The 22957-nt window shown below is 42.6% G+C and overlaps 1 protein-coding gene across 1 annotated transcript; it reads right to left on the bottom strand.

Moving 5' to 3' along the window:
* Positions 1 to 754: 754 nt before the first annotated feature.
* On the bottom strand, positions 755 to 22563 carry LOC147895585 (uncharacterized). Its single transcript, XM_087384319.1, has 6 exons — positions 22112 to 22563; positions 21831 to 21930; positions 21376 to 21572; positions 20664 to 20691; positions 20338 to 20446; positions 755 to 2344 (listed from the first exon to the last, which is right to left on the bottom strand). Exons 1-6 carry the CDS (start codon positions 22409 to 22411, stop codon positions 2260 to 2262), a joined length of 819 nt encoding a protein of 272 aa, XP_087240445.1. The 5' UTR covers positions 22412 to 22563; the 3' UTR covers positions 755 to 2259.
* Between the last annotated feature and the right edge of the window lie 394 nt (positions 22564 to 22957).

Genomic DNA, 22957 nt, shown 5'->3' with positions numbered 1-22957 from the left:
GCTCTAAAAGAGTCCTCGCAGGATAGAAACCAAGTCCGTCCAGGCAGCTCTAAAAGAGTCTTGACAGGGCAGAGACCAGCAAAACAACCAACCTGGGTTGTTCCTGGCACACAAAAAGGTTGTCTACCACAAGGCAAAAGCTTCTGGAGATTTTGAGACCGTTGGGATTCTGAGAGGAAGGCGACTATTAAGGAGGCTCTGGAAACCCTGGAACAACTTCAGACAAGCAGGCGACTTCTCTTTTGGCACTCTTTTGTCTGAAAACGAATAACCCTGGCAGGTCCCTGACTGAAAAACAAAATTCCCTAATCAGTCCCTGACTAAAAAACAAGATTACCTAGTAGGTCCCTGACTAAAAAACGAAATTCCTTGGCCGGAGGCTCCCTAGCACAAAAAAGTATTCTTATGGAGGCTCCTAGCACAAAAACAATTTCGTTTTGGAGCTTCTGGCAGGCTCTCAAACAGCACACGGATTGCTCTGGTAGTCAAAAATCAGGAAGGCAATTTGTTAGAATTTGTTAGAACAGCCATGGGGCACTTTCCTAGCCTGTGACCTGCCTCTCTCTGCCTTCCTCTGGTCCAGAAACCTGCCTCAAAGCCAATTTCGCCCTTTTTTGCTTGCTCCTCAAGCAAGTTTAGTATCTCAAACAGCACACGGATTGCTCTGGTGGTCAAAAATCAGGAAGGCGATTTGTTACAACAGCCATGGGGCACTTTCCTAGCCTGTGACCTGCCTCTCTCTGCCTTCCTCTGGTCCAGAAACCTGCCTCAAAGCCAATTTCGCCCTTTTTTGCTTGCTCCTCAAGCAAGCTTATTAAACGTGGCCCCCTGGGCTACTTTTAGCAGTGGGACTATTACCCCTCTCTTGCCGTTCAATTTTGTGCCTTGGCCCATGGAATTAATTACACTGAACTTGCCTTTTAACATTTAATTCATCAAAAGGCCATAGTTTTGACCACATAAATTACCCCAAAGCCCAAAACTTCACGTCCCGGTGACACTTATGTACCACTTCCTACAATGATGCAAAATTAAATTCCTTAGTTGGAAAGCACATGCATACTCAGTTTAACTCTTTCTTTCAACTAAAAGAAAAACATGCTATTCAGCTCACGGCTTTTTGCAGTCTTTCCAAATATAAAGGTTTACCAACTTGTTCCTTTGAGATCCTTTGCATACAAGGACATTGTCTTAGTGTGTACTTTCATGAGACTAGAATATATTCAAACTTTTGAGTTTTAGATGTTTTGTAAGACTAACGAAAGGACAATGACAAGGGAAGGGAGGAGAGAGAAAACAAGACAAAGAAAAGACAGGAGTTTTAGAAGAGGCATTAAGTATAGTAGAGAGTACGAAAAAATAAATAAAGATATTTTATTAAGCAAAGCTACTACCTAAAGGACGAGATCTTTGTTTAACCTTTATTAAGGAGGTTGAACATCTAAAGAGTCTACAGATTCAGCAAAGGATCCATCTTCCATTACTCAGCCATCCCACTTGACTTATATTATGTCTCCAACAATGTCCATCATGAACCTTTGCTCCAAAACAAATTGAGATTGCAAATTTACTAGCACAAATAAGAGCATGTAATCTATGAAATACGTATGAAACATGAAAACCCATCCATAACCCAATGATGTGGGCCTGAAACTTTGAGGTGTTCCCAAAGGGGTACCTATATTCCCCCTTAGTCAGCTGGGATCATTCAGGCCACTTCTCTCACATGTCAAGCACCTTTCCTGTTGGTGCACAATAAAGCAACCTTTGCAAGGTGTTAGCAGGGCACTAGAATCCATCCACAGGGTATCGTCCTGAATTGACCCAGATTTTCCCCAAAAATAAAGGTTGCCATGTATAGCAATTCAGGATTTGCCGCCTTTAAAGTAGCATTGAAAAATAAAACCTCAGGTCATGCATACCTTTATATGCCTCTAAACTTGTTCTTTTCTTTTGCGTCAGTGTATAACATCTGACAGCCAAACTTACTAGGAAAGGAACAAATTTATCAAGGACAGAAAGCCCAAAATCAGGGACTAATGTTAAGAAAAAATTATGATTCTCGGTTACAAGAATATTCGTGCATTGTATATGTGGAAATGCATTTTTTTCCATTCAATATTTACAGGTTTAGTGTGCTTGAATAGAAAAACTCCTTTCTGCCTGTACATAGTTTAATGACAAGTCTGTACACATACACGACTAGAAATAATCCCTAATGAGACACTAAGGCTGACCTGTAATCTGCGTGGAGCATCACTAATGCAAAGCCTTGATCAGCACCCTGCTAGACACTGAGAGGGCTTTCAGCATAGCTTTTACAATAAATGGATTCTTATATAGCCTGCACAAATCACGCAGCAACCATAGAAATCTATTAGAAGTTGTGTGAGACACAGCAGCATGATCAAAGCATGTTCTCTCAATAGCAACCTAAAAACCCCTGACGCCCCGGTAACCCCCCTCCTTCCCCAGACTTTGCAAAAGATCATTCTTGCATGCACCTACGTTAGGAGACCAGGAGGACTACCACTGTGGCATTTGTGATGTGTGCCATGCTTGATTTTCAATCTCATTCTGTGTTAGATAGAATCAAGACACATAACGTTCATGGAACACACAAGTATTCTGTCAATATAAGCCTGATGGCTAGCCAAACTGTGGACTCTGGAGGGCTAAAATTAGCTAGTACTTTAATGACAAGCTTTACTCCTAGATTACAAATGCAGCAAGATAAAGTCTGAGCACATAATGGCACGGTGTTTAAGGTTTTAGAAAGCCTTGCTTTCATTCACATAGCCGCAAGATAGAAAGTGCTTGGTTACACTTAGGGATACTCATTCCTGAAACTTCCCAATTAACACAACTGGAACGATAAATAATCTAGTATAGGCGAGGGGGAAAAAAGGGTGCTATTCATCACTACAACACTCAGAAATCTGCAGATAGCATAATAGTAAGCAGACACCTTTGTTTGCCATGCGGACATTTAGCAAAACAAGGATTCAAATCACTACAACACTCAGAAATCCGCAGATAGCATAATGGTAAGCAGACACCTGTGTTTGCCATGCGGACATTTAGCAAAACAAGGATTCAAACTGCCACATCAGTTTGTGAAGCCCAAAATCGGTGCTATTCAACAGGCTATATTGTGAGCACAACAAGAGGCCTCTAGAAGCAATTCACCCTTCACAATGCCTTCAGGCTTCAAATTCCCTTTCCTATAAACATCACAGGCTTGGACTGCGCTCAGGTTCGGAAAGCTCGAGCTCGTAATTGAGAGCCCACATCCCACTATGAAACAGCCCCCAACCAGCTCAAGTGACTTCTAGCCTCAGTGGGGTATCAAGTTCAAGACAAAAACCTTGATACCGGGGGACAATCCCGCAAAACAACCCATAGGCATAGCTCACCTCCCAGCTGCAGGCTCAGCACACCCAAGCCTAAGGTCTACACCAACACGAGAGCTAGCAAGCATCAAGGTCAAGACACACCTCCCATACCATATACCTCTTCCTCTAACTGCCCCTCCTTGGCCAACACTGAATATTGAGCCCCTGGCCCACACTTACAGGGCTATCTTTAGCACTAAGCCCTAAACTTAGGTGGCATGCCCAAAGTAGCTTTGCTTTACTTAAGAGTCATGCTTTCCCTAATTAGCCATGCTAATCTTGGAATAGCCATGCCTTTGTTAGACTAGCCCAACCAAGGGATCTAAACCTCATCCATGCTCGCTCCAGTCTCAAACTACATTAATCCAAACCTTGGATTAAACTGTGCCCTAACCCTAGATCCAATTCAAGATCATAGGTTAGCCTCGCCTTGACCATAGATAGTCTGGTCTTGATCAGGCCGTAGTTAGTCCAATTATGGACATAACATTGTCCTACCTAGCTTTTTTTAATGCTGACATAAATTAAGGTAGGAAAACCAATCAATGATTCTTTGACTCTACTTCTCATCTAGAATCAGATTCCAATATTGGTATTTGTATTATAGTATCCATTAAAGAGCTTGGAGCCTATACAATTATCATACAAGATAAATTGAGAAGTATCCGTCTAGAATCCACTATAAAATCAGAAATTTATTATGGCTTGCTTACATTTGAGGTTTGAGAAGGCAACATTCAACATCTTGTTGAATATACCTAGATGAATCCAGAAACATTCCCAAGCTCATCCTCTAAAAACACAACATAGTGCAGTTTCAATCTCATGATAGTCACTCATGTATACATCAATAATATTTGTAGTGTACTATATGTCGGCAAATTGGAATACAATTGCATGCACTAATTGATTCACTAATTCACTAGAGAAAATATCAGACCGCACAAGTCATAGCATTTCAATAAGAAAAGCTTACACACATCAAGCTCTCAATTGTAATCCAAATCACACACTAGGGCCCAAAAATAAGGGCTGGACCCCCCCCAAAGGTCTTTATTGCAATAAACCTAGCTCTCACAAGAGCATGGACTGAGTACAATCTGTGTGTTCTCTTCTTTTATAGACTTAGTCTCCAACCCAAAAGCAAGAGCTTTCTAATAAGCTAGGGCTAGCTTTTAGCTTTTTCTTAAGCCTAAATTAGGCATACTTTTCTTAGAAAGCTAAGCTTTCTCCAAAATCAGCTTTAGGGGGCTTTTCTTGGAAATTGTGCTGGAATTCTTACTGATTTGGCCTTGTGACGTCCTCCATAAAGTAGGCGCCCACATCTTGGTGCTTTTTGCCTTGTTGGACCTGCTTTTTGCACTTTTCCCTTCATTCTAGGACCCTTTTGCACTCCAAAAACCAACGCTTTAACCCGTTAAAAGGTTAGACTAATGCATGCATTCTAGTTCTTGGACTATTTCTAGTCCCTTGTGGGCATCCCCACAGTTCTCTTTTTACCAATGCAAGGCAAAAGTAAAAACAATAAAACTTATTCTTAGTTAACCAACTTCACCATTCTTTGACCAAAGTCAATTCTAATAAAGATTACTCTTTATTTTCTTAGGAGAAGTCCCAAATCGTGACATCCCCTCGGCTTCTAAACAGTTGTCCTCAACTGAAAAGCTTCTTGATACAACTTAGAACTTGAGGATAGTCTAAGAAGAATTCCTCATCTACCCACTTGGCATCAATTGCCGAATAATTCTTAAAATTGACAAGGTATCTACGGATAACCTTGCCTCTGGGTCCTTTCGGTTCTGTATGATATACAATTTGTTCTGGTTGGAGAATCTCCTCCATCTCTTCCACCTCAAGTGGCTCTTCTTGAGCTGGTTCTATGAATTCTAGTTCTTGATACTTCTTTAAAAGACTCACATGAAAAGCATTGTAAATCTTCCAAGCGACTTCATTTATGAACTCACTAACTCTGAATGGTCCATAATACCTGGGAGACAACTTTGGGTATACTTTGGATCTCCTCCATCTCTTCCACCTCAAGTGGGCTCTTCTTGAGCTACTTCTGTGGATTTTGGTCCTTGATAGTTGATACTTCTTTAGAAGACTCACATGAAAAGAATTGTGAATCTTCCAAGTCTCGGTAGCTCTAGTCAAAAAGCGACTTCATTTATGGACTCACTAACTCTGAAGGGGGAGAACTTTGGGTATAGCTTCATATTTCTAAGCCATGGCTTTTCAAACTTTAGTAGCACCCACTCTCCTTCTTGGATATTCATCTCTCTCCAGTACTTGTCTGCTGCCTTCTTTTGCTTTTGTTAAGATCTTTCAATTACTTGAGAGAAAGTTGTATCTAAAGTCTCGGAAATACTGATCGGCTGCAAATATCTCATCTTTTGTTCTGAGGATAGGTGGCAAAATCACCTTTCCATAAATAACTTCGAATCAGGTTTTTCCTAAGGAGCTATGAACCACTTACTGTATGCAAATTCCACAAGAGGAAGATATCCCATTCGACCTTCTACTCGGATGCATAACACTTGAGAAGATCCAATACCGTGGAGTTGGCACTCTCACCTTGTCTGTCTGACTGAGGATTGAAAGAAGATGAAAAGTCCAACTTTGTACCCATATTATCAAATAATGCTCTCCAGAATAAACTAGTCATCATGGGGTCTGGATCACTAACAATCGACTTAGGCATCCCATGGTGCTTGAAAATCTGTGCCAGAAGCAATCTGGCCATGTGGTCTGCCTTAATAGTGTTTCTTACTGGAATGAAATGGTCCATATCCCATCACTCCTGTGTCTGGATCTAAGAAGATCAAAGATGAAATCCATGGCGATACCTTCCCATGGTCCCTACAGTAAGAGCAGCAGCATGAGAAGTCCTGGGATCTTGTGCATAGCAGTGGCATGAGAAGTCTTGGGATCTTGTGCAGAGCATACTTTACCTTTTGGCAATTAAGACATTCAGTTACAAACTTGTGAATGTCTATCCGCATCCCTGGCCAAAAGAAATATCTCTCAATGGCCTGTGTAGTAGACAAAATACCACGGTGCCCTGCATAAGGAGGAGCCTGACATTCTTCCATTTTGGCTCACATGTCTTGGGTCACACAAAGATGATCCTCTTTCATGAGAAATCCGTCTTTCAATGTATACTGGCTGGATGATACACCCTGCTGAATATTTCTCATGGTCTCTCCGAAATCTGGATCCTGTAAATAAAGCTCTTTCATGGCCTCCTAGTCCCAGTGACATGCTATGGTGACATTATTCACTTTAGGTCTTCTAGATAAAGCATCCTCAACTCTGTTCTAAGCTCCTGGAGTAAAGACAATCTGAAAATGAAACATGGACAGAAAATTTGCCCACTTCCTCTGCTTTTCAGAGATTTTGGTCTGAGTCAAGAAATACTTGAGGCTCTGGTGGTCGGTCTTGACTGTAAAGTTAGCTCCGAGAAGGTAATGCTTCCAAATATTTAAAGCATGAATAACTGCTGGCATCTCTTTCTCAGAAACACCCAAAAACATCCCGGCAGCACGCAGCCTCCTGCTTTCATAAGCTATAACCTGACCTTCTTAATGAAGGGCAACTCCCACAGGCATCGTAGTCCACATCAAACGGTTTCTGTAAATCTGGATCAAAGAGAAAGAGGGTGAACCTCAAGTGGGAATAAGTCCTTTAGAAAAGAAAAATTTACAGAATAGCCCAAGGCATATACCTAGATGAATCCAGGAACATTCCCAAAGTCATCCTCTAAAAACACAACATAGTGCAGTTTCAATCTCATAATAGTCACTCACAAGGTTGAAAACCATAAACTCCATCATGCATAGCAGGGACTAGCTACTATGACATCCCCAATGACGTCATCAACGCCCAACAGTGGGTGTAGATCATAGTATAAAAATATGCTCTCACACATACAAATCCACACACCCACACATACTTGAGCATCCATTTATACAAAGTCTTCGTACTGAGTTTCTGTCAGCACTCCGGAGGTGAAGGGTAGAGTCAACCATGCCCAAGGCATGAATACGTCCTTGTATGGAACCACGGCATACCCAAAATAGCATCATAATGCTTGAGAGGTGAAACATAAAACTCTTCGTGGTCTGCATAGTCCTATACATGAATTCTAAGCTTTCCAATCAAAGGTGTGACTTTGATTGGATCCCCTTCAAAAACATGCTTTGCATCCAGAGATATCCCAATTCTTCCGTCTTAGCTCCGAGCCTCAAAGCTAGATCTTCGATAGCTCTTGGATCAAAAAAAATTAAAGCATTCAAATCTCTTACTTTACCCCACACGAGGCAAATTTCTCCGTTCTATGGTTCTGCCCAACATATCTGGGACTCCTCCAACCAAAGGCTTTGGCGGTTCTCTTGGCATTTTTTGCTCCCTTGGACACGCAGGCCTTTCGCGGCACTAGGCAGCCATATGCCCTTCTTTTCCACAATGGAAACACTTACCCTCCTTTCAGAAGGTTTCAATCTGTTCTGGAGTAAACTTTGACTTCCCTTTGAAAGGCTTGAATGGGCCCATCGGCTTTTGAGGCTGAAATCTCTTTGAACCTTGGGTTGGTGTCACAACCCTCTTGCTAGTATCCACACCCTTCCTTTTTTCTGCCATAGTGTGAAGGAGGTCTTCCCTTAACAGTTCAACCACGGAAGCTGAATGCATGAGCTTTGTCTTCTTTAAATCAATGCTTACTTGAGTTCGTATGTTGGAAGCAGTCCCGCTCGATACTTTCAAAGCTTCGTCTTTTCTAAGATTTCTTTGAAGGGTGTCATCTGAAGATAAGCTGTCCAAAATTCTTGATTATATGTCTCGATGGTGTCAGAGGCTGCCATGCACACACTTTCCCAAGCTGTATGAACATCAAAGAAATTCTTGGGCAAAAACTGCTCATAAAACTGCTTCTTAAAGTCTTTCCATGTCTTTGGAGCCTCTTTTGCAACTAGAAGAGCTCCCCACCAAGCACTGGCACTATTTGTCAGATGAAGACTTACAATCTTTAACTTAGACTTCTCGCGATAGCGCCCCGTTTTGAAGGCTATATCAAACTAACGAATGAACTGCAAAGCATTTTCAGTGGCTCCATACTTTCCATTAAAAGTCTATCCATGTCTTTGGAGCCTCTTCTGCAACTAGAAGAGCTCCCCGCCAAGCCCTGGCACTATTTGTCAAGTGAAGACTTACAATCTTTAACTTGGACTTCTCCTGATAGCGCCCCGTTTTGAAGGCTATATCAAACTAACAAATGAACTGCAAAGCATTTTCAGTGGCTCCATACTTTCCATTAAAAGTAGCGAACTTGCCCAACTTACCACCTTCCTTGAAGGCTCTACTTCGAGATTTGGATCTCCTTCTTTTGCGCTTATGACAAGATCGTCCCCAGGATGCAGAAGAAGATGAGGAAGAGGAAGAAGAAGAAGAGAAGATGGGCTTGAACTACGAGATCTCCTTCCATGATTTTGGCTTCGTCTCTAGTGAGGCTTTGAGCTCCTCCCTCTTTTTCTTGAAGTATGACGGTTTTGGTGTGATGCAGGACTCCGTGAACACTTCCTTGAAGAATGTGAATGCTTAGAAAAGTCTTTTGATTGAGAAATGAGAGAAAGCTCTTGATCTCCCTTTTCTTTTGGCAACGTTGAAACTTGCTTGGTCATCATCTCCTCGAATAGATGCTGAAATCAAGGCTTTCGCTTCAGAGACTGAAACTCCCTGATCTTTGCCTTTACAAATCCTTCACTAAGATCGCCTTCACATCCCTTAGAATGCTTCTTACTCGATCGTCTAGAGGCTCAACTCGGCCTTTTAGTAGCTGAACTCCCATGCTCCAAAACCATGATGTGGGAGATGGAAAATCGAACCCACCGAATCAACTTGACTAGGCCTAAAGCAATCAGCTGCAAAGCCCCTACTCCTTTCAAGGAGGTAAACGCTTACGAGTGAAGATAGGAGCCGGCCCGATGCACGATGAAGTATGGGTAGATGTGGCTCTTGGTTGTATGGTTCAACCACTAGTCCAAGGTATGGGGCAAAATTAAAAATAATATATGCGATTTTCTATTGCCCCACGCAACAGGCCCACTCTAAGTGCCGTGCAAACTAGCAAAGGTGATTAATTTCTGTGCCCGCTGAGTGCTGTCTACTAGACGGATGCAATTACCAAGGTCTCCTTATATGCGCTTGCAAACCGGTACGATTCCCGAGGTCTCCCGATATGCGCCTAACAGATGCCGTTGCCAAGTCTGTCACCCGTTGCTACCAAGGAAAGTAGCAAAACCACCCTCTGATGCCACTGTAACTCAAATCAGATGAAGATCACAATTCACTTTGGCACCGTGAAACAGTTCGCAATCAACGCGGGACTCCTTTAGAGCAAATCACGATACCCGAGGCAAGATGCCTGTAGCTAAAAATTCCATACACTCCTCGAGAAACGTGCGAAATCTATGGAAATAGCCACCACGTAATAGAATGCATGTAATAGTGCCACATGGCACTTGCCTTTTCTACCCTTCCATCAACCTTAGTTGCCTTTCACCATCCCTTGGAGGTTTGCCACATAAATGCTAAGTTGCTAATGAGAGGGAAAGAATGAGGGAGAAGAGCAACGGGGAGAGAGTGAGAGAGAGCGGTGACACAAAAGATGTGGGTGTGAAGTGTTGAGCCACACCACAAACTCATAGGTTTTATTAGGATTAGGTTTTTCACCCTATGACTGTCTTAAGACAGTCATAGGTGTCATATCTTTAATAAAAGGGTGGCAATGTGCCTTTACCCCAACAACCTCCCACCTAAAGGCCAATGTGCCTAAAGGGGAGAAAAGAATAAAAATTACAGCAATATACAGTTACTGTATACAAGACCATAAAATAAGAATGGTCTCATCCTAATCCCATGATGTGGCGGCAATGTGCAAACCGCTCGGTAGGCAAGCTCTTAGTGAGCAAATCTGCAGGATTATCATCAGTATGCACCTTCACAAGCTCAAGTCGCTTGTCTTCCAGTACCTCCCTGATGAAACGGTATTTCACATCTATGTGCTTGGTCTTTTGATGAAAAACCGGATTCTTTGCCAACATGATAGCACTCTGACTATCACAATGCAAAACTGGCATATCTCCTGTAATGCCCAAATCTCCCACCAGCCGAGTAAGCCATATTGCTTCCTTACAAGCCTCAGTGGCTGCAACATATTCAGCTTCAATGGTTGACAGTGCAACGCATTTCTGCAACCGAGACACCCATGATATAGCACCTCCTGCAAATGTGAAAATATAACCGGTAGTAGACTTCCGGTTATCTGCATTCCCTGCATAGTGTGAATCTGTAAAACCATGCACCAATGCATCCTGCCTACCATAGCATATGCACAAGTCTTTGGTACCCTTGAGATACCTCAAGACACCTTTCACTGCTTCCCAGTGCCGCTTGCCTGGATTTGCCATATACCTGCTGATGACTCCCACCGCAAAAGCAATATCCGGACGAGTGGCAACCATGGCATACATCAAAGAACCAACTACAGATGCATACGGAACCTTGGCCATTTCAGCCTTATCATCATCTGATCTGGGGCTGTCCTTACTGCTGAGTTTTAAATGTGGAGGCAACGGGGTACTAATAGACTTCCCCCCCTCCATTTTAAACCTCTGCAGTACTTTGTCAATGTACTCCTTCTGTGACAGAAACAAAAGTCCCTTGGACCTGTCACGAGTAATCCGCATGCCAAGAATATGGTTTGCATCACCCAAGTCTTTCATGTCAAAAGACTTATGCAGTTGTTTCTTCAAAGCACTAATCTCCTGCTGAGATTTACTGGCAATCAGCATGTCATCCACATATAGAATGAGTAGCATCAAACTGCCATCCTTTGCCCGTTTGGTGTACAAGCAATGATCGGTCTCACACCTATGATACCCTTGGGACTGCATGAAGGCATCAAACTTCTTGTACCATTCTCTTGGCGCCTGCTTGAGTCCATACAAGCTCCTCTTGAGCTTACACACAAGCTGCTCTTTCCCCTTAACAGCATATCCCTCTGGCTGACTCATATAGATCTCATCATGGAGATCTCTGTGAAGAAAAGCAGTCTTCACATCCATCTAACATAAATCCATGTCCTCATGAGCAACAAGAGCTAACACTGCTCGCAAAGTAGTCATCTTGACTACAGGGGAAAAGATCTCATCAAAGTCAATGCCCTTCTCCTGCTTAAATCCCTTGGCAACCAATCTAGCCTTATACCTCGGTAAAGCATTTGAATCCACTTTGACTTTGTAAACCCACTTGCATGGCAAAACCTTTCTGCCTGCAGGTAGCTGCACCAAGTCCCATGTATCATTTTGAAGTAGAGAGTCCATTTCTGACTGCATGGCTTTCTCCCACTTCCTTTTCTCTGTTCTTCCCATAGCTTCCTTGAAGCTGGAAGGCTCACCACAATCTGTCAGCATGATAAATCAGCCACATTATTAACCCCTGTGCAATCAGCTGTGTAAAGATGGCATTGAACTCACTCAAGTGTGAGGTCATAGCTGTACCTTCCTTCATGCGAAGATCAACCAGCTTCTTCAACCAATAAACCTTACTGGCTGAACTCTTTTGGGCATACAACTCTGCTAGCCTCTGCCATAGGCCATAAGAGGTCTTTTCAGCCTGAACATTGAACACAAGAGAATCACTGAGAGTAAGCATGATAGCAGCCCTCGCGGACAAATCTAGCTCCTCCCACTCATCATCTGACATCCCAGATGGCTTCACACCCTTCACCCTTATGGGCTTAGAAATCTTCTTTAGCAGAAGTACATTCAAACACTGTTTTGCCCATAATGCATAATTGTGTGCCCCTTCCAATTTCTTTATGTTCAAAATTGATGATTCACTTCCCCCTGATGCCATATCAGATAAGGAAAGTACCTGACTCCCTGTAAGTCAAAAAATGACTGAATAAAATTCTGATTTCTCAGAAAAACCTGCTCTATCAAGAGCCAGGAGCACTCACAATAGTGCTGTTTTTACTGTCAAAAAATCTGCAGCAAAACAGAAAATTTCCCTCCAATTACTGTACCTTCTGACACATTGTACCGTGCTCAAATAGGCATAAAACAGTAATTTCAGAATGCTGCAGCTGTTCCACAAGTGCTTTATCAGTGCATCATCAGCTGACGAAGCACAAAACACTGCTGTCCTGGACACTTCTCCCACCTCAGATGAGGTATTGCACTGATTTTATATGCATAAACCACTTGTCATACACTGTTTTGTTCACTGAAAAGAGGCTCCGGCATCTGAAGGTCTCAAACAGTAACTCAAGTGCTCTCAAGCAAAATCTGGGCAAAAGCCCCTTGATTTGACACCTGTACCAAGTGAAAAACACCTCAACACTCAGGTAGCATACAAAATACAGCGCTCTCCTGGCACTTTCACCTGACAATGCAATGCATAAACGGCCCTGTGTACACAATAACAACACAGATCCCAACGTACAAACACTGAAGAGAAAATCTTTTGAGCACTGTCAACGATGGACAGTTAGGGACCGAGTAAACTCGATGCGCCCTGGGCTCAACTGAGATTTTTCAAGGTGTCGTACACAAAATGTGACCTGCAGAAATGTCACTGAATACACTGCGGAAACAAGACCAATGTGGGCTCCCTGGCTCCACACTGCCTCAAGGCATACACTGCATAAACTTCCAGGCAAAAGCCCATTGAAAATGTCACCCAAAAGCATAAAAGCCCTCTGCAAAATCAAGGCATTTGACCTTCCCGAAACAAGATAACTGTGCAACCACCACACACTGTGGTACTAGTCACCTCAAGCACGAGGGACACGAGGGTACTTGCTGTACCTTCTACACACAGTTGTGAGAATTGAACAAGCGGGAATGTAGAGCAGAGTGCTCTCTCTTTTTCTTCTTCCCCCAAAAGAAAAAAAAATGCCTGCTGTACCTGCTATACCTGTGCAGGGTACAAATCCCAAAACCAGAAAACGAACTGTACCTCTCTTCCCTTTCTGACGCGATCTGACGCAACGACCGTACGGCGGCGGCCGTACGGTACGGCCGCTTGTACGGTGTCCGTACGGCAGTACGGGCGGTGGTACGGAGTCCGTATGCGAGCTCCCCCCGCGCTGCCTGCACGCCGCCTTGCTCGATGCCTTGCTGCTGCCCGCGCGCGCTTTCGCGCGCTGCCCTGCTCTACCCGCATGCGCTGCCGGTGCGCTGCCCAGCTCTACCCGCACGCGCTGCCTGCTCTACCCGCTACGCTGCCCCGCTGTGAGCTCGCTGCTGCCGCTGCTGAGGGCACAAGGCCCGAGGGGATAGGGAGGGGTAGAGGGAGAGGTAGACAGGAGTGGAGAGGGAGAGGGAGAGGGAGAGGTGAAGGCTCTGATACCAGTTGAGAGGGAAAGAATGAGGGAGAAGAGCAACGGGGAGAGAGTGAGAGAGAGGGGTGACACAAAAGATGTGGGTGTGGAGTGTTGAGCCACACCACAAACTCATAGGTTTTATTAGGATTAGGTTTTTCACCCTATGACTGTCTTAAGACAGTCATAGGTGTCATATCTTTAATAAAAGGGTGGCAATGTGCCTTTACCCCAACAGCTAACTAATGCTAACAAACCCCCCATAAACCAAGAAGGGGTTGCAAACAAAAATTACCACTAGTTCACATAGAAGACAATGAGGAAATTCCAATGCCATAGATGACTCCTACCACTACTAGCTGAAGATACATGTCACTCTTAAAAAGTATAAGTGTTCTCCTTCTCTTAGTCAATTACTATGTTTGGGCAAAGGTTGCAAAATTATCTCCTTGTCCTTCCTCTTCCACAATGCAAACCTTCTTGTTGGATTCCTTTTGCTTCACATCAAATGCTCTTTTGTAGCAATACTTCTCTATGTGTCCTTCTCTGCCACCATATTCACAAACCAAGTCTTTTTTCTTACCTTTTCCCGTATCCTTAAATGTAAAAGCCGGTTCACTTGTACCTGCCACGTTAATCTCTGCCCTCCTTTCCTCACTCCAAAGCATGGATACAACATCATGAAAATCGAGTGCATCAGAACTCAGCCCAAGTATGGTAAGAATCTCAGAATATTTTGGCGGAAGACTTGTAAGGAAAATTGCCTTTGCATAATCATTTTCTACCTGAACATTGAATCATCTACCCGAACATTGAAGCTGCTTCTAATTGCCTGCATCCTATTGAGGTGGGTAGCTAAGGAATCTTCTTCTCCCATTTGCAAAGAAAACAACTCTTGCTTCAACATTACTTTAGAATTCTTCACCCTCGACCCGAACAATGTCTCAAGAATGTTCTAGGTCTCAACAACCGGCTTGGAAATAAAAATGATGGGAAAAATCTACTCCTAAAGCACGTCCAATAAGCATGTTCATGCTTGCTTTTCCTTCTCAATATTTCTCCGTAACAAACACAACCCCCCACAACGCTTTCTCCATGAACAATAGACGAACAAACAACTACCAAGAGGAAGAAATACGACCATCAAATCTTAACACGAACGTCTCAAGCAAGCTGGCCTTCGAAGCCTTGTTCCACACGTCCATCTTGCTCTTACTGTTGATGAATTTGCCCACACAATTCAACAAGCACGTCGATGGGCAATGGCTTTTCTCCTCCATGCACTTCGTGGCCTCTTGAGAGTGTTGGGTGCCTTGATGGTTTCGAATCTTGGAGACCTTCTACAAACAATTTGTGCCTAGGTTCTCACAAGCATGAGAATTGTCTCATACAACAAACTTTGCACTAACACTCTTGATGACCAAACAGTTCCTTGCCTTTGCCTCATCGTGCTCAGCAATAGGATGTCACGTGAGCCTCACGGTGATCAGCAGCAGCACATCACGCCCTGATATGAAATATAGTCATCACGATCGACGGGCAATTTTGATAGACAATTAGATCGTACACTCCCACACTTAAAACACCAACTTCTTCGTTCAGAGAATCACCCTGATTGCTTCCATCGACTCTTGTTCTCAGAACTTCAAAATCACACGTCGCTTAAATGCTTCGATGCTTCATAGATCCTCCAAGACCACCGCTCTAATACCAAGAGCTCCAACTTCCATGGGAGAGTCGAGCTGAGAACCACCAGAGAGTCCCTCAACAAAGATGAAGGCCACCACATAATAGACTACATGTGATAGTGCCACATGGCACTTGCCTTTTCTACCCTTGCATCAACCTTAGTGCCTTTCACCACCCCTTGGAGGTTTGCCACACAAATGTTAACTAATGCTAACCATCCAAATTACCTATCTGGATCACCATGAGTATAGACTTTGGTAAGATCCAAAAAATAATTAAGGTCCAAACAAATCCACCTTGGTCTTGTGAATCCATTACTAGATTCTGGAAAATCATTCCAAACTTTCTTGCTTTTTTGGCTTTTTTGGCATTTTGCATTTTGCATTGGTATGGACGCTCGTTTCGTAGCTCCACTACCACAGCTCATTGTATCAGGATTTTCACAGTCTCATAGACCCATCGGTCTTCCGAAGACTTTAATAAACTTTCTTTCTTTCTTTCTCCTCTCCCCCCTTTTAAATAATAATAGGGCTTGCCTCACATGTATCAAAACCAAACCACCTTGGCTTGAGGGAGGGCTATGGGTGGAAACTCAACCAAGTACACAACTTGACTTCTCCAATTAAATCCTGACATGAGATACTAAATGCCTATTTCTGACATGAGTGTCTTTGTCCATAAGGCTCTCTCTTACAGTAGAAGCAATTATATTCTCACAACCTTTCCTTTCCTTATGCAAACATTGGAAAGTATACCCTCATCCATGTCTAACAAGACACATTAATGCAGGCCTACTTATATACTATACCACACTTGCCACGTAGCAGGAACTCCAGAGTTCATTTATGAATGGTCCTTAATATTCCCTTATCACATGCTTATTCGAAAGCACCAAAGGACTCAAGAATAAGAAATTTCTCTCAATTCAGTTGGGGTTAGATGTGTAGAAACACGTGGGATAGAATAGATGCATCTTGGAAGAGGAGTGAGAGCACAAGATGTAACCAAAAATGTTGTTCACTATAGATTGTGAGAGAGGTGACTCTCTCTTATAGAAATGGGGAGAAGGTGGCCTAGATCAAAGGCACCTTCCCTACATCAGTGGCAATCAGCCCCTACATTAGTGGGACTGGCCTAAATCAAATGAACCTCCCATGTGGGGGCCTTTGGCTTACATCATCACTTAGGTCACACACTAGACACATCATAGCACTAGATGTGCCTCTACACACACACACACACACATGACTCCCCTAGATGCACACATGCACCATAGAGTAAGCCCTTGATCACACTTATCCCAACATACCTCCCCTCAAGGGTTTGCCTCTTGCAATGTCAAGGATACATCTAGACTCATAGTTTCTCATGCCATCTCATGGTGGTCAAGGATAAATCTATGGCTAGGATCTCATGCTAGCAAGGGTTCCCAAGGGTGAAGGTTTACAAAAATGGGATAGGACCCCCCAAATGGTTATCTCTCTTGCATGTACAAGGATTAATCATAGGCCTTTGTGTGGACCTAGTTTCTCATGTCTGCAAGAGGTACCATGGGATCAAACACACATCACATGGCCTCCATCATATGGTGACCAGAGGTGATTTACAAAAGACAAAACATATGACATTCTTTTTCGAGTACTACTCCAGGCAGAGAACCTCAAAATTTCACCAAGTGATAATAAACAAAAATTCAAAAGACAAAGTGCTCAAAAAGCATAGTCTTTATCTTCTACCACCAAGTTTGATTTACTAATGGAGTTCTTCCTTCAGCCAGATTTGCTTTGCTGTTGAAGTAGCCCTTCTTCACAAGAAATGCTTCATTCTTTTCTGAGTTGTTCTTCTTCATAGAATAACACATTCCCTTTTCCAATTGTAGCCAAAGAAACTTCATAAGCAAGGTATATTTGAAGCATTTCCCTTGTGCACCAAATACTGTGTGAAGATGATCCCAAGCTTCATGTGAAGTTTCAAAGCCATCAATGTGGTAAATGTATGAGTCACTTAATCCCAAAGCAATGATAGCAAGAGCATTCTTGTCTTTGATCAACCAATTAGCTTCTTCTTTTGTAGGCTTCTTTTCCTTTCCATTCACAACATTCCATATACCCTTTTCATAAGCACAAACTTAGCTTTTGTTTGCCAAGTATGAAAACTAGTTCCATCAAACTTTTCTACTTGCTCGGGCTTAGTCATGTTTACAATTCAAGTACTCATCAATCATGGTCAAAGAGAATCACATAGTCATCATTCTAAATGCAAAATGTAAGGACACTCATGAGCTCCATGACTGTGTTCTACTACTCAAGTACAAGCAAAACAATGAAAATTTGCAGTAAATAATAGAAGCCCCAAACTTATGGTGATTGCTCAACACCCTTTGACCAAAATATGAAGAATTCTGCCAGCAGAGACCAAGGTAGATTGGAGGGTGCAATTCCTTGTGCATCACTCCTCAGTGTCTACCATGAAAACTATCACCCTAGTCTACAAACTCTATCTCGTGAGACCTGGTGTCCCTACACGCTACCAAGAAAAGTTCACCCATTACCACGTTCGCAACTAAGGTCCTAGATTTTCTCTTTGATTGGTCCTCCTTTGCTTGGTCAACAGCCTTCTTCTTGCAGTCCTTCGCAAATGTCCAAGCTCGTCATAATAGAAGCACTATTTCTTATTCTCGCTTTTTTTCTTACTTTCCCCATCACAAAAGTCCCCATCGTCTTTTGATCTTGGGCACCCTTCTCTTTCCAGGCTTACCTTTGCCAGACTTACGCTTGGCCATAAGAAAGGTGTCGTTCTTGTCGTACAACTTCATTTTTAGTTCCTTTTGAAGCACCAGCGCATAGAATTTAGAGGAGAGACGGAGATGCCTTGGTCTTTAATGTCTTTGATGTCCATCTAGGGGGCAGTCTACGAAAGATATACTTATGCATTTTCACTTCAGCCTATCCGGGTTGTAGGTCATGTGGCATATACCTAGATGAATCCAGGAACATGCCGCCCTCCCTCTCTCTCTCTCTCTCTCTCTCTCTCTCTCTCTCTCTCTCACACACACTCAGGAGTGTCATTACCAACGTTTGCACAAGATCATGCACACACGAATCTCATACTCTAGGTTGTAGGTCATGTGGAATATACCTAGATGAATCCAGGAACATTCCCAAACTCATACTCTAAAAACACAACATAGTGCAGTTTCAATCTCACGATAGTCACTCATAAGATTGAAAACCATAAAATCCATCACGCATAGCAAGGACTAGCTACTATGACATCCCCACTAACGTCATCAACGCCCAACAGTGGGTGTAGGTCATGTGGCATAGTTCAAGATGATATCTAGATCCTAACCCAAACCACATTCCCTTGAATTCATGGAGGCTTTAACTCTATGAAGGTGTCGCCATAAAGTATTTGTAGTGGGATCTCGAGGAGTGGGAATAGATTGATGCAAGACATTGAGAGAATAGCCTCCCCTTATTTCGATACACGGCTAGTAATGCTAGGAAGTTGTGGCTTAGCCTGAGACGCAAAGGGCCACTTGCAGAAATCCTTTGGAAGAGACTTTGAAAATCCTTCAGAATTAGCAAATTTGCTTTTTTCTCTTGGCTTTCTATTCATAGAGGGATTGCAATGGACTAGTGGAGTGGAGGTTCAAGTGTATTTGTTGCTTTTTTGCTGAAGAGTCTATCCAGCATTGTCTATGAAACTGCAGACAGGCAAGGATTATCTCGAAGGGATCGCTATATTATTGAGTTCTCCTTTTTTCATGGCCTAGGGCTTAGTACCTTGGCTCTCTCTTTCAAGACTTTAGGTGTTTTACGAGAGACATGACTCTTCATGGGCTCTTTCGATTCGACGATATTTGGTTTGAGTCATGCTCTCTAAATGATGTTCCTCGCTCTCCATATAGACCCATGCATCCTTCTATAGATGCTTCATGGGAGACTGGCGAGCATATCAGCGTTGCATATTGGAGAGCCACATGCAAAGGGTTTAGATAGTTCCCAAGTCCACCCTGCACACACATCGGCCAAATATTTGGACAGAAACGGTACACTATGGCCATTTGGGGGAATATGCAGGGGTGGTCTTCATGACCAGTCTCCACCAGGAGAATTGTTTTGGGAGTGGAGCAGCTCCCCGTTCTTCTTAGAGTCCCTCATGGGGTTGAGGTAGCACTTTCAGCCTCAACCTTGGATTTTCTCTAGTTCTTTTACAGGAGCTTGATTTTGCCCTATTAGGATATTGGTTTTTTCCAACCTCACATGGATATTGGTTTTTTCCAACCTCCCATGATGTACTTCACCCTTGAGCTTTGCTCTCAAAGTTTCTTTCATCCTTAATAGAAGTCTTTCTTTTTTTTTTTTTACTGCGTGCTCGTAGAAGGCCCAAAATCTGGCAGAATGGCTACCTAGACTACCCCCATAGGGAAGCCTTTTATAGGCCCTTATTTCTGGATCACTGCCTTACAGTACAGCCAACCTGCGGGCCAATCGAGAGTGTCACCTGCCGGATAAGCCTCCATGGGCACTTGGCTAGGCTATATACAGTCCATATCCAGCTCGATCAAGCCCTAAATGCTGATAATATTGCTGCCCGAAACTAAACCAATATGGACACTTATGCTTCCCATGTGGTGGCCAGATTGCTACCCACATGGCAGCCCCAATTCCAATCCACTTCATCCCTTCCCATGCTGCATGCCAACCTCCCCCATATTCTGCTCATACGGGGGCTCAAGTGGGGAGATGACCCCAATAATCCAACAATAAAACCTTAACAGTAAATCATCAGTATTCGCATGCAGACACCTATCGGAAACAGTAAACATCTTCGGGTTTAAAGTTGAGCAGATAAGTTAAGCTTTACCCCACAGCAGCTGCAGTCCATGATGCACTAACATAGAGTAACTTGGCAGCCTTCCATAATCTCCGAAGCATTCCATTCCTCTCAAGTCTTGTAAAAGCCATAGATACAGCTGCAATAACACAAATCAATGCTAAAAGATTGAATTACCTGAGCTACAGCATATTTGGACTAGACTGAGAACTGCAAGGCACATCCTGATGTAAACGGAAGGAAGGGAAGGGTTCAAACAAAAAGCTACACAAGGTACAATCACATAATTAATAGTTATCACAAGGAGCAGCACATAATTCAAAAAAGGCTTTCAAACTCCCTGAAGCAGGCATTACCCTCTTGTATCTCCTTTGGAGTCATTTTCTGTCAAAACAACCACAAACTTGTGAGACTGAGGCTAATTACGTTACAAAATCAGCTTTTCAATAAGTATGTTAGAAAACTATATCTAAATATAAGCATTGTGTGAATGATTAATCCACGTACTGAAGGTCATGATGGCACTATGCATCTGTGCTCTCCTGTGAAAATATTTTGCAGATGCAGCTCTCAAAGTGATATTTTGAGTCAATTTAATTCCTTCATAAATATATACCTTGATAAGACTAAAATTTATCCAATCTTACACATTATATATACCTTTGTAACACTAGAATATATCCAATCGTACAAATTTAGATTTTTTTTAATTTTTTTTAGTTCTAAAGTCCAAAGATCTACAAAGAAAATAAAAGAAAACGAAAGAGAAGAAAATCAAAACAAGAGAAGAACAAAGGAAAGAAAGAAATCGTAAGCGACTTTAAACAATATTATGACTAAATGACCAAAAACTCAGTAAGCAAAGCTACAGTTGTGTTCTCATCAGTATCCAAGCATAAGCTGCCATCTGGGTTTAAAAAGACTCCGGAATCTTAACCTTCATACACAGGAGAGCAGAAACAAAAAATAAACCTTGCAACAAATTTGACAATGAATTTCCCTCTTGCCTTCTCGGAAATACCTAAACAGACAACTTTGCACAGCCTTTCATGAATTGAAAAAGGGCACCTTTGCGCCAGGATTCTCAATAATAAGTTTTGCAATGAAAACTGCAACACCATCTACAACATCATCTTGATTGACAATTATGTAGCTGTCATTTTCCAGACGATCAGACTCCTCTTTTACTGCACTTGTGAGGTCGTCATCCATGATCCATAACCACGAACTCGGGTCCTCGAGGTCTGCTTTTACCGATGTATCCTCTGCGAATCAATAGGCTGAGCTCATGTCAATACAAACAATGACAAACGAAAGTAAGAAGGTTTACATCCTCCAAAGGCAGATGTACTTCATTGAGCAAATACCTATACGTAATGTACGAAGCACAGAAAGTAAGAAGTTTTCCACACCATATTAGATAATCATCCTCCAAAGGCAGATGTAATTCATTGAGCAAACACTTATAATGTAGGAAGCACAATGAAGTACAATGGCAATATATACTTTAAGGTGGAGCGAACCTTTGATATTTGACCCGATTGAAGATCCGTCGGTATGAAGCTCCTTCAGCCTTTCCAAAAATGAAGGGGAATCCGCGTTCCTCTTCAGCAGTTCATACAACTGATCCAAAAATCGACGCCAAAAGCATAACAATCCTTAGGGATTACCAAGGCCAACCTAAAGACGTCTAAGTGGCTTTCCTCAAATTATTCAAAGCATCAGAGCGTCCCATAAATGAAGATTATTGGGACGTGATGATGAAAGACAGCGACTGATGATTGCGATATCCGTTGCAACTTACATCTGAAGGGCCGTCCGAAGTATCAGGCAAATCTCTTGGAATAGAGGAACTCTGCACAGCGTTTCGCTGCCCACTTTGCAATTCTTGCAAAGCCTGTCGGCATTCCTCTAGCGCGGCTTTGAGCCGATGATTCTCTGATCGCTCCTGGGCAAGTTGCCCCTCGAGCTTCACACCTTCTTCCCAGGCAGCGTCATGAGATGCATGCTCCCTATGTCTTTCGATGGCCGTCCATGCTAAGTCCACAACGCCAACCGCAGCTTCCACCACTTCCAGGGGGTTGGGGTGAGGCGTACCTTTCATCGCCGAGACCTACGCACAGCAAAATACCAACCTAAAACGCGGAATTGCTATCAAACACACCAACTACGAAGGCCGAACCCCTTCATTTTTTGTTTTATTCTTTTTAATTTCTCCAAGAATCTCAAACCAAGATAATCGAGAGGAGCGAAAATTGTTCTCTATCTCGTTCTCTATTTCTCCATATTGCTTAGTTTTTTTCTTAATTCCTTCAAATCCTTTCTATTTACCCTAATTCTTCGCATTTTTCTAATTTTCCCTTCTTTACAATTCTTTCTTTAATTTTCTTCTTTTTTAAAATTCTTTAAATACCTTTGAAATTCTTTTAAGCTCTTCTTTCTTTTAAATTCTCCTTCCCTTATGCTTTAAATCTTAAAATTACATATATTGCTCTAATCCTTAATTTCTCCCCTCCTCCTCCTCCTTTACGTCCACACACCTAAATACACTAAGTTTTTTTGCTTTACATAACCATTTATTTACTTTTCCTTAAACTCACCCCAATTATTTTTACACTTAAAGCATACTATCAAAAATTAGCTTTATAAG

This window comes from Dipteris shenzhenensis, chromosome 13, assembly GCF_047967505.1.
Source record: "Dipteris shenzhenensis isolate YYH24624 ecotype China chromosome 13, Dip_SZ_1.0, whole genome shotgun sequence".
NCBI classification, from domain to species: Eukaryota; Viridiplantae; Streptophyta; class Polypodiopsida; order Gleicheniales; family Dipteridaceae; genus Dipteris; species Dipteris shenzhenensis.
Note: the sequence above shows the minus strand (reverse complement) of the source record. Positions and strands in the feature narration are given on the sequence as shown.

Coding starts and splice junctions, on each gene's coding strand:
- LOC147895585 (XM_087384319.1), bottom strand. CDS start 22,411: ATGAAAGGTACGCCTCACCCCAACCCCCTGGAAGTGGTGGAAGCTGCG. Junction 21,931..22,111: donor CTTCGGACGGCCCTTCAGAT/GTAAGTTGCAAC, acceptor TTTTTGGATCAG/TTGTATGAACTGCTGAAGAG. Junction 20,692..21,375: donor TTGAGAATCCTGGCGCAAAG/GTGCCCTTTTTC, acceptor TTGTTTTGACAG/AAAATGACTCCAAAGGAGAT.